The 12,495-nt window shown below is 42.6% G+C and overlaps 1 protein-coding gene across 1 annotated transcript in view; it reads left to right on the forward strand.

Annotated features, from left to right (window-relative positions):
* The window catches only part of Patl1 (PAT1 homolog 1, processing body mRNA decay factor), a 32,769-nt gene extending 28,937 nt beyond the window's left edge, over positions 1–3,832 (forward strand). The window contains exons 17-19 of the mRNA XM_021151752.2: positions 1,552–1,643; positions 1,744–1,893; positions 2,191–3,832. Coding sequence (XP_021007411.1) covers positions 1,552–1,643; positions 1,744–1,893; positions 2,191–2,212 — 264 coding nt within the window. The 3' untranslated portion in view covers positions 2,213–3,832. The remainder of the gene's footprint in view (positions 1–1,551; positions 1,644–1,743; positions 1,894–2,190) is intronic.
* Positions 3,833–12,495: the final 8,663 nt, after the last annotated feature.

The raw sequence follows: 12,495 nt of genomic DNA on the forward strand, positions 1-12,495 counted from the left end.
GAGTGCTGGGTTCTGATGATGGTGAGTGGTCTTGGTTTCTGTTAGTAAGATTATTACGTTTACCTTTCCCTATCTGGTAATCTCTGTAGTTGTTATAGTTGACTCTGTTAAGAGATTGTTCTTCTGGTGGTTCTGATTAACATCTATCAGCATACCTGGGAGACAGGCTCTCTCCTCTGAGTTTCAGTGGTTAGAGCACTCTCTGCTGGCAAGCTCTCCTCTTACAGGGACGGTGCACAGATATCTGGTGTTTGGACCTCCTCCTGGCTGAAGAAGAAGGCCCAAAACAGGACCTTTCCCAGATGCTGTGTTGCTTTGGCAGGTCACAGAAGCTGTCAGCTTCTGTGGTGCACACTCTCACCTGTGCAGACTAAGTTCCTAAGTTCGGGGGAGTCCGGGAACCAAGATGGCGCTCCCTTCTCCTGAGGCAGAGGGCTCCCATCCCATCTTTGCTTTTTGAGATAAGTTCTCTGACTAAACTTGAAGCTCACTGATGTGGCTAGACAGGCTGGCCATGTACATTAGTGATTTGACAGGCTCCAGTTCCCAGAGGCGGAATCACAGGCACACACTACCATCCTCAGCTTTCTGTGATTTCTTGGGATTGAAGCTCAGGTCCTCACGCTTGCACGCAGGTACTTTACCAGTGGAGCTATTTTCCTAGCCTCGGGAGTATAAGTTTTTTAAAATTTCCTTTCAGCTTTGATTTTTTTTTCCCCTTTGTATATTTCTCTATATTTTTGTTGATTTGTTTTGTTTTGCTTTTGAGCCATTGTTGTGTATTCCAGGCTGCCCCCCAACCTCCTGTGTAGCCAAGGATGGCATTGAACTTTTAATTCTCCTGAATGCTGGGGTTATCGGTATGCACTGTCACAGCAGGTTTATATGGTGCTGGGAATCTAACCTTGCGCATGCTAGAAAAGAATGCCACCAACTGAGCTATAGCTCCAGGACCCGATGTAGCTCTTAATGCCTTTTCTTATTTATAAAATAACTTTACTTAATTTTCTTTCTTCTAATTTTCCATGAACTTTGACTTTTCTTCTTAATCTCTTGATTCTTTAAAAAAGAGAAAGACAAAATCGTTAGATTATCAGTGACTGGTGTGGAAAATATTTTCACAACAGGATAGGGTATACAGAAGTGGCTTTCTATGCTTGTCATTTGCTATGTGAGAAACAAAAATTTAGAGGAAAGACAACTTTAATTCCAGGCTTGCCTGACCTCTCCGCCTGGCTACACAAAGACTTTGGTATAGAGGCATTCCCACTCAGTGCCATGGTCCTATCAGCTGATGTGGAAGAGGCTTAGGTGCACCGTATTTGAGTTTTGCTGTTGTTGCTTTTAGATTTGTTTTATGTGTATGAGTGGATCTGTTTGTGTGCCTGCGTGTGCATCCTGTGAATGCCAGTGGCTGGTTGTGAACTATTATGTGGTTTCTGGGAAGTGAACTTTGATCCTCTTCAAGAACATGTGCTCTTAATTCCTGATCCATTTCTCCAGCCTTTTAGATATATTGTTAAGTTTTATTCCATCTGATTTCTGTTATAGTTTGGCTTGTCACTGCTCCTAATCCTACTAAGCCGTGGAGAAGACCTACAGAGTTCAGATCCTGCTATAGAATCAACGCAAAATAACCAGTGGTCAGTATTGATTGCTTATCTATTTTAATATTTAAAATTATCTTTGCTCTCCTTCTCTTTCCCTTCTACTTCTCATGCTGTTTTGGGTTTTCTCTTATAGGACAGAGGTTATGTTCATGGCAACCCGAGAACTTCTACGGATCCCCCAAGCTGCCCTGGCCAAACCAATCTCTATCCCTACAAATCTAGTGTCCCTTTTTTCTCGCTATGTTGACCGGCAGAAACTGAACTTGCTGGAAACAAAACTGCAGTAAGTTGTGAACACATTTACCTTGGTATCTCAGACATCACACCATGGGGAGGATGAAGTGGAATGAGAGTAAGAGATTGAGACATCCAGAGAGAGAGAGTGTGTATGTGCGCGCGCGCGCTCTAAAACAGATCACTGTATTGTGTACAACAATACCTCAGAAAACAACACAAGCTGAGAGGCATCTAAGGTCTTGTATTATGAGAATTCTTGTAAAGACCATAACTTGAATGCAAAAGATTGATCCTATTTTAACTTACTCATACAAACAAGTCGTCTTTCTCTTCATATCCTTAGGCTGGTTCAGGGGATACGGTAAAAGATCTCCAGAGTATCCTGTACCTCCTGTTGGCTGCCACCTGCACTGCTGCCATCACCAATGGAGTGTTTTTAATGAGGGAGGGGAGGTAGCTTATGACCCAAAGCAAAGTCTTGTGGGATCCATTCCTGTTTTCAGAAGTTAGCTCTGAATGCCAGGTAGTCCCGCTGCTCTGATACTTCTGCTGGGTGGTACTTCTGCTGGTTTCTTTTACCTTCTGCGTTACACTTTTGCATGTCCTACTTTTACTCAATTCTTCTCAATTTTGCATTTTCTTTGCCCTAGAGACACAAATATAATGTCCCTTTATCCCATCTCCACTATTACAATTCAAAGTAGGTTGTAGTATACCAAAGGACTCCTCCCCGCTTTGAAGTCTTTTTTTCATCTCCCCTTATTAATATGATTATAGGAGAGTCAAAATTAAGTAGAAGTCAAGATATAGGTAAATATATACACACCCCTACACAAACATTCGTATGGTCTCCAGAGGGTCCTTAAAGAATAAGTTTGTTTAAAAAATATTTAGTTAACATATACCTCTAAAAATAANCCAGCCGATATATTTTTAATCTGTTTCTGTTCCATCTTGTCATTTGGTGGATTCTACTATTTTAATATATAAATACAGGGTATACAGCACATTACATTAAATCAAACTTGTTAGTTGGCTGATGCCCAGCTCTAGGCTGAGAGGACTTTTGTTTCTCCTTACCTGTATTTCCTTTGTTCCTGACAACCATAATAGAAACAGCACACACACGGTTAAGCCTTTTCCTGTGATGACTACAGCGTGCTTGAGTCTGTCCCCTCAAGTGCATTCAAGAGTACCCAAGATGAGCCTCACGTAGAGCCTGCTTCTGCAGTGTAGCTTTTGTGCGCCTGCACTGTCTTCCTGACGTGACTTCTGTAAGCCATGCTTCTGCTCCTCTTCCCCATTTTCATTTAGTGTCTTGGGTAGAAAGCTCCAAATGTAGCCGTGGCTGCTCAGCTTGGGCTCTGCTCTTCACTCTCCTCTACCCTGCAGCAGAACTGCTGTCCTGGCTGCTAAGTCTCACCTGAGCCCCATCCACTGCAGCCAGCAGGGCCTGGGTGTGAATCTTAGGGACACTTCCCTTCCACTTACCTTTCTTCCCTTCAGCAGTCAGCCAGGATAAGGGACTCTGCTTCCTAGTGGTTACAGTTCTGAAAAAAATAAATTGAATTTATTTTATATTCCCTTCCTGATCCTACTTTCTGCTGTTCTCACCTTTTTGAATGTAGTCGGGGGACAGGCTATGATATTTAAAGAGAATAAACGTTTTGCACATACATGTATTGTATAACAGTAAAGCCCTCCGTTACAACCAGCTGTCTTTGTACTCATCTCCATTTCTTCTCATTTTGTGGCCTCAGGCTCCACCAGCTGCTCCCCAGTGACAGTCCCTAGCTTCCTTCTACCATCTACTGACTGTCTCCACTGAGCCTTTCCTACCTTCCCTTCACACCCGATCAAGTAAACACTTGATTTTTTTTTCTTCCTTATTGTGCTTTTTGTTCAGTTCTAATTAATAAAATAAAAATTTCTAAATTTACATTTTTATAGGGTATTGTAAATAAAACAAATTGTATACTTGAAAATGTGTGCTTTATACCTTTTTGTTTCTACATTTGTTTTTAATGTTTTCCATTATACTTGGATTCACTAGCAAAACTCTTGATGTTGGGGAATACCACTTTGCTCTGAATAAATTCACTATTTCTAGATAGATGTCCATCTCTTTTTGCTTTTAAGAGACTTAGGTAACTCCTTTAAGCATTTAGCTGCCCTCCTGGTTTGTATTTTTCTTAGCTCTAGCCTTGTAGCTTTGTTTATTCTTTAAAAAGCAAAAAGCATCTTGCTAGGCACACACCTATAATCCTAGCATGCAAGAGTGAAACATGAGAATCGTTCATTTTTACTTTTAAACTGAGCAAGAGTGAAGATTCAGCAAACTTGTCAAGAATGGAGGAGGTCAGAGAATGGAGAAATAATTTAGTGATTAAGGGCACTTGAAGTTCTTCAACAAGACTCAAGTTCAATCCCTAACACCCACGTTGGCAGCTCAGTCACCTATAACTCCAGTTCCTCAGGATCTGATGCCCTCTTCTAGTTTCTGTCGACACAAGGGCATGGTGCCAGAGTGCACATACAGACAAAGCACTCATATACATACATTTTTTTTTAAAGGGAGAACAGTGGGAAGAGAAGTTGGATCCAAGAGCCGAGTAATAGTATGGGGTTACTGTTAGAGTCGTATATAAAGAGAGATGGTTTGTTAACCTTAAAGTCTGTTAGGTGGCTGGTGGGAAATATCCACAAGGCTAGATTCAGAGTGTCCACTTAGAGGACCCGAAAGAACATACTATACCAACACTCCACAATTTAGAGACCTAGAAACTGAAGTTCTGGAGGAACCAGGACTTGCTTGAGGCCCTGGGTTGGGTAATGGTAAAATTCCAGGGAATGTTCTAGGTGCTTTAAAGGTTTAAAAAAAAAACTAGAAATAATGAATATAGGCAATAATTAGTTTTGTCTACAAATGTGCAACCACATGAGGGCCTGTTGCCTTCAGAAGCCAGAAAAGAATTCTAGATAATCTGGAAGTAGAATGTGGATGACATAGCCCCCTATTTGGGGGCTGTGAACTGAACCCAAGTCCTTGGCAAGAGCAAATACTGTTAGCCTCTGACCCATCTCTTAAGGCCTAGAAAAATGGCTACATGGGAGAATACAATTGAAGGATTGAGTATACCAGCTGAAAGATCAAATACCCACTTTAATAAGTCTGAGCTAGATCCATCTTAGTAAGGTCCCATATCTACCCTAAATTGTTGTCGCGTCCGCTCTCGACCAGCAAGAATGACACAGCCACCAGTTCTTCTAACAGCAGTTTATTCAGCAAGCTTCAATCTTCTTTCTCCCCCGAACCCCGGGCCTCTCACTCTTATATACTCTCAGCCCCCATCCACTCACAGCAGGCCACGTCACCTCACCAGGCACGCAGCTTCAGCCAATCAGGGCGGCAGGGGCGCGTCTCCACCAAATATGGACTTGTTTACACTGCCAGCATATCTCACTATCGTGGCTTATTTTCAGGTGTATGAGGAAGTCAGGTGCAAGTCATAAGACTTAGCTGCAGTCCCGGGTGGCGCCATCTTGGGACTGCTGCCACACCCGATCCTCACAAATTGTATACCCCCCCCCCCCCCCCCAAAAAAAAAACTAGCTATTGAGTCACTAGAATTGCATTCTCAAACATCAGGAAGACCAAGACATGGCCTATGGATTTTTAAGCCTTGTACTTGGGTTAGACAGCGAGTTGTCTAGCTTTGCTTGACTAGTTTGGCATTGTGAACTCTGAAAAACGAGTGTGTAGGATTTCAGCATGCAAAGCTTTAATCTGATAACTCAGCATCCTTAGAATGACCTAATGGCATTGTTTTAACTTTCTTCTTAGAGACAAAGTTATGAATAGCTTGCAGGTCTCATAACTGCCTCTGCCTTTTTAGTGTGCAAATGTCACATGGAAGGCTGTTCGGAGGAGTCTGCTCATTATTCAATGTGACTACCCAAGCTCCCACTTTAGCTGAGTTCAGTCTCCAAAGTGATAACTAACCAAAATTGGACTCAAGGTCTCCAAAGTATGTAGAAGAGAACCAACTGATGGTCACTGCGTGGTTTTTCCTTTTCAGTTGTGAATATGATGTCTTTAAAATTGCTTAGATTGTATCAGTTTGTATAACAAAAGCTGGTGATACTGCCGGCCTAGCATACAGAAATCCCTGGGTTTGATCCCCAGTTCTGCATAAAACTGGGCACTCCTAGCACTTGGGAGGTGGGGCAGGAAGAGCGGAGTTCAGTGTCATCTACAGCAGCAGAATGAATTCATGGCTAGCCAGGAATACACGAGACCTTGTCTCAAAGGGGAAAAACAGCAAAAATATCTGATACCTGATAAACCAAGATAAAACTAAAAGTTTTAAATTATTAAATGAAAATCTCAATGCCAAGGGTGGGCAACTCATGCACTGTTAATAAGGGAGTTCCCTGAGGCCCCTAAATAGTCCATTCCTACTGCTATTTGTTGTCACCAGAACTGGGTTAAAGACCTTATTTCTGAAGGTGATTTGGTCTCAAGACATGAATCAAGCTGGACGTTTCCCTGGGTGTTAGCTAGATTTCATAGCCCTAGGAGAGCCTGTGCAAGCACCAGAAAACTGTCATCAGTTGTCTTAAGTCAGCTGTGGACCCTAACTCCAATACAGACCAACTAGTCAAGCTGAACCACTATTGGTACAATGTGGTAGGTGTGTTAATGGGGGTAGGCAACCCCTCTCTGCTTGGAATTGATGTTCCCACCACAGGTGAGTATTTACATCTGAAACTGTAAACTCAGTCTGAAACTATAAACCCATGACTGGGGAGGTCATAAACCCAAGTCAGGAAACGACTGCTGCTTTCTTAACTAATATAACAGGTGTCATGTGTGCACCAACTGCTCTTCTAAATAGCCCATAAGTGAGGACTGCTGTCAGCTTTGGTAATAGAAACTTATTTTTAGCAATAGTCAGTGGTGACTTCAGAGACTCATAACAAGTCAAAGTCCTGAGAGTAAATGACTGTTGAATGTCCATTCATTAATGGGGGGAGTCTATATCACTCCCTACAAGTCTCAGAGCACTAGGAAGAAGGTAAAAGAAGTGGGAGAACAGGATAGAATATTGACTTCCAGGAATGATATGGCTGTTGTACTCTTGAACTTTGTCAAAGCATCTGTGCAAGGTTAGATCAACACCCTGTTATGGAAGGGAGGGGACCTCATGGGGGGCACCTCACCCCCTGAGGTTTCATGTGCAGTTAACAGTTGATGGTAAATGGAGAGATTCTTATCTCAATGGTGTAGCCATAGGTAAATTGTCCCTGCTTGTATTAACAAACCCTACCTACATTCCTATAAGGAACCCTAGTGAAACTCACTGAGGCACACACATACAGACATGAAAGTAAAAGAGGGACAAGTTAGGAAGAGAAGGGAAATGAGTAGGAAGGGGAAGGAGACAGTAATGGTGAGGTGAGTGTGGTGCACATGTATAAAAATGCAACCAATTATTATATGGGATATATGCTAATAACTCCAAACCAAAATCATGGTGTCTCTGAGTTCAAGGCCAGCATGGTCTACATACATCGTTCCAGGACAGCCAGGGCTATGCAGAGAGACAATGTCCAAAAATAAAATAAAACACTGAAAAAAAGGATCTAAAGTTCCACTCTCCAGAAANAAAAAAAAAAAAAAAAAAAAAAAAGGTTAAACAAGCTAAGGGAGCTAGAGAGATGACTCAGTAGTTAAGAGTGCTCTCCCAGAGGGTCCTGAGTTCAATTCCCAGCAACCACATGGTGGCTCACAGCCATCTGTAATGTGATCTGATGCCCTCTTCTGGTATGTCTGAAAACAGCTAAAGTATTATATTCACATACATAAAATAAAATCTTTTTAAAAAGGAAAAAAAAAAAAAAACAAGGTAAGAGTTTAGTGTGTTGCTCTTGAAGTGATTCTACCATGAACAGGCACACAAAGATACAAATTAGACACATTTTGCATTTACCTTTAATATACTGTGGCCATCTTTACCAGTGCAGAGAGAGCCACCCTGTGTATGGTTCTGTGTCCCACTGTACAAAAATTTAACTGTTGCAAGTCAATCTTCAAATACTTCTTGTCTGTCATCATCTTCCATGAAGAATAAGCAAAGTTAAATAAGCCTACATCACTTTACATTCTTGCAGCTATTTTATAATGCAGAAAGAATACAAAGAAGATCTGTTTATATATTGTATGGTTGTTTTGCCTGCATGTATGTGTGCCATAAGCCATATTTCCAGCCCCAAACAAACTTTCTATTTTGATCTTCTAGCCTTTTGAAACAAAAGAGCCAACTATAATTGTACTACACCAAAATGATCATCTAGAATCTAGATTCTTCACCATCCACTGTTAAGGACTGAAATTGGAATTTGTGTCCTGGCTGGAAGATAGTTCCTGATCTTAGATCTGAATTTCAGGTGGAAACAGCTGGAAAGCAGGACAGCTTGAAGGCGATGTCTGCAGCCTTCCTGATTGGGTTTGTTTTTTTTTTAAATTGGGTATTTATTTCATTTACATTTCCAATGCTATCCCAAAACTCCCCCACCCACCCACTCCCACTTCTTGGCCCTGGCGTTCCCCTGTACTGAGGCATATAAAGTTTGCACGACCAATGGGCCTCTCTTTCCACTGATGGCCAACTAGGCCATCTTCTGATTCATATGCAGCTAGAGACACGAGCTCGGGGGGACTGGTTATTTCATATTGTTGTTCCACCTATAGGGTTGCAGATCCCTTTAGCTCCTTGGGTACTTTCTCTAGCTCCTCCATTGGGGGCCCTGTGATCCATCCAATAGCTGACTGTGAGCATCCCTGATTGGGTTTTAATGTCTTCATTTTTCAGTAGGCAAATTAATGCCTCTTGGGAATGACCAAAAAAGGAACTGTGTTTGTGATAAAGATTAGAATTGCAAGGATGGGTGTGGTGATATAGATCTGGACCCTGGGAAGATGCAAATGGAATTCCTTACTTCCATTCTGTTGATATTGTGAAATAAACAGGTCACAAGTGGCTTGTTCCTTCTGTGACTTCCTGTATTCACATGTGAGCTACACAAATGAAGAAACTGTCTTATTCACCCCAGAGCCCAGCACAGGGCTGACACATAGTAGGCAACAACAAAACTTTGATGAAACCAAGATTAAAGGTGGTATTCCAAGAACCCCTTTAAACAGACATAAAATGTGCCGTTGGTTTCCTGAGGCCATTGGTTTCCTGAGGTTTCTAAATACATTGTCACTCGTTTTATCAGCAAGCCAGGAGCATTTTGACAATGTAAGTCAGACCTTACGGATCTGGTACAGCTTCCAGTCCTGGTGGGATACCTGTAGTAATATGTACTAGAAAGAAATCAGCTACTATAATGGCTTTGAATGAGGGAGGTTTGTACGTGGACTGGAGGGGAGTTAAATGGGTAACTTTCAAGAGAACAGCTACACAAAAGAAGCCCATGAAAACTCCATGGAGCTAGAAGGCATGGGTCAGAAAGCCATGCAACTGGGGGAGCCAGTCCCAAGCAAGAATGAGGTCGAGATGTGTCCAAACTTTGAACAACTTGACCTGAGACCTATAGAAGTTAAGACTGTTCTCTCCTTGCTCTGGGCTTGCTCGTCCTAGCTCACATTGCCTGAGGTAGTTAAGTAGCCTGGTGGCCAAATTACAGGTTTAGCTTCCTCTCTCCCTATAAGGACAAGTCCAGCAAGCATCTGGAATTCCTCCTCATGCAAATGAAGCGTTCCCAACACCTCAGCACCAGCCGATAATGTACATTCACTCCAAAAGCCCTACCCATTTTCCAAGGTTTATATAGTCAATAAGAGCTGTTTCACTGAAAACCAGCACTCATGCCAGCTGAGATCCTATGGAACCCACTTACCAGATAAGCTTCGTTCCTCCCATTTTAGCCTTGTGCACAACACTACCTGGACTTCCTGAAGGCAAAAAGCAGATCTGGCCAGCAGAAGGTGTGGTAGTGCAAGTTTACACGTAATCCCAGCACTGAGGAGACTGAAACAAGAGGATCACTGTCTGAACTCGTGGCTAGCCTGAGACAAACAAAACCACCAAAGAAACCCTCCAGAATCAACTAACTTAGGCTCACAGCGCATGAACCGACAGTCAGGGAGCCTGCATGGGTCTGACCTAGGCTCTCTGCACATATGGTTGTGTGCTTTGGTCTTCTTGTGGGACTCCTAGAAGTGGGAGCAGGCTGTCTCTAGCTCTTTTGACTGCTTTTGGGACCCTTTTCCTTCTACTGGGTTGATATGCTATGTTTGTTTGCTATCCATGGGAGTACTGACCTTTCTAAGGAGAAACAGGAGTGGATGGAGGGAAGGTTGGAAGGGAAAGAGGGAAGGGAAAACTGTGTTAGGGATGTAATACATAAGAGATAACTTAAAAATGATTAAAAAAAAAATAAGGTTTAAGAAGTGGGAGCCGGGCATGGTGGCGCACGCTTTTAATCCTAGCACTTGGGAGGCAGAGGCAGGTGGATTTCTGAGTTTGAGGCCAGCCTGGTCTACAGAATGAGTTCCAGGACAGCCAGGGTTACACAGAGAAACCTTGTCTCGAAAAACCAAAAAAAGAACAAAAGAAAAAAAAAAGCCATTAGTGGGAGTTGGAGAGATAGCTCATTGATTATGAGAACTGCCTGTTCTTGAAGAGACCCAAGGATGGGTTTCCAGCACCTACACTGGCTTACAACCACCCATAACTCCAGTCCCAGGGATCTAGTGACTTGTGATATCTGCAGGCACTGGGCATTCAAGTGTATGCACATGCATAAGTGCAGGCTAAACAGTCATGCAAATAAGAGGAAATAAATAAATCTAAAACTAAGAAAGAAATCACTGGAGGTCAATGTCATTGAAGTAAAGGGAGCGGGATCCTGTGACAGGCATTAGAAAGTGAAGGGGGGGGGGTGGCTGGTGAGATGGCTCAGTGGTTAAGAGCACCGACTGCTCTTCCGAAGGTCCAGAGTTCATATCCCAGCAACCACATGGTGGCTCACAACCACCCATAATGAGATCTGGCGCCCTCTTCTGGTGTGTCTGAAGTCAGCTACAGTGTACTTACATATAATAAATAAATAAATAAATCTTTAAAAAAAAAAAAAGAAAGAAAAAGAAAGTGAACGGGATAGAGAACAAAAGCTGGGAAGGAAGGAATCTAGTCTCAATGCCTAAGAAAGAGCTTTTCTTAGAACCAAACAAAATGAAAACACTGATCTCCTCCTTTAGAAATCACCACCATATGGGGAGTAGAAATAGACCCGAGAGGGTGACTGCCTGGGTCCTTTTTGTTGCCACTGCTATCACAAAATTGCTACTGCAGGTGATTTCTAGTGAGAAGAGATTTATTTTGGTCCACTTTGCTGGAAGTCCAAGAGCATGGCTCCAGAATCTGCTCTGCTTCCGGCTCAGGGCCATGTGCTGCTCCATGCACATGGTGGAAAACACCTCCAGGATGGGAGTGTGCAGAACTGAGGAGCAGAGCGACTGACCCACTGCACAACAAGCTCTCCTGGTAACTAACCCAGTTTCTCAATGCCTTCACGAGCGTGGAGACCCTATAACCTAATTACCTCTTAAAGGTCCCACAGTTTCTCAGTCACCTCACATGGGCAACTAAACTTTAACATACGTTTTACTGGAGAAGTTCACACCCAAAACGGAACAGGAGCCCTTATAAAAATCTCACAGTTTTCCCTCTTCTGACAGATGCAGAATCTGCCCCTTTAAAAGGCAAGATGACTAGTCAGCTGTGAAGATGTTTCCCTATAATCTCAGCACTTGGGAGGCAGAGAGCGGCAAGAGGTCAGGAGTTCAAGGCCAGCCTTGTCTATAGGATCCCCTGGACCCTGTCTCAAAACAAAACAAACAGCAAATAAATTAAAAAAAAAAAAAGAGGTAAGGGGCTGGAGAGATGGTTCAGCGGTTAAGAGCACTGACTGAGTTGAAATCCCAGCAACCACATGGTGGCTCACAACCATCCATAATGAGATCTGACACCCTCTTCTGGTGTGTCTAAAGACAGCTACAATGTACTTACATATAATAAAATAAATCTTAAAAAAAAAAAGGTAAAAACTACTGAGGAACTTACTTTTAAAAGGGTTTGCTCATGTAATATGTGTGTATGTATGAATGTATGTATGTATGTTATGTATATATATGTGCACAGGTCTACATGAGTGTCAATATCCATGGAGGTCAGAAGAGGGCAATAGATACCTTGGAGGCCGGCACTGTAGGTAGTTGTGAGCTGACCAAATGGGTGCTAGGAGCTGAAAGTAAGCCCTTTGAAGATTTAGAGTCAGGAGCCTCCAATTAAGAGAGAACTTGCAACATTTGTCTTTCTGGGTCTGGGTTATCTCATTTAATATATTTTCTGATTCCATCCACTTCTGTGCAAAGTTCATGATTTCGTCTTCCTTCGAGGATGAATGGTATTCTATTGTGTATATGTACACATTTGCATTATCCATTTGTTCAGTTGTAGGCACATGGTTGTCTCCATTTCTCTAGCCGTTGAGCATAGAACAGCAATGAACTGAAAGACCCACAACGTGAGGACTCCCTCACGTTCTGACTCAGGAGAGGCGACACCCCAAAATC

Source organism: Mus caroli, chromosome 19, assembly GCF_900094665.2.
Source record: "Mus caroli chromosome 19, CAROLI_EIJ_v1.1, whole genome shotgun sequence".
Classification (NCBI taxonomy): Eukaryota; Metazoa; Chordata; class Mammalia; order Rodentia; family Muridae; genus Mus; species Mus caroli.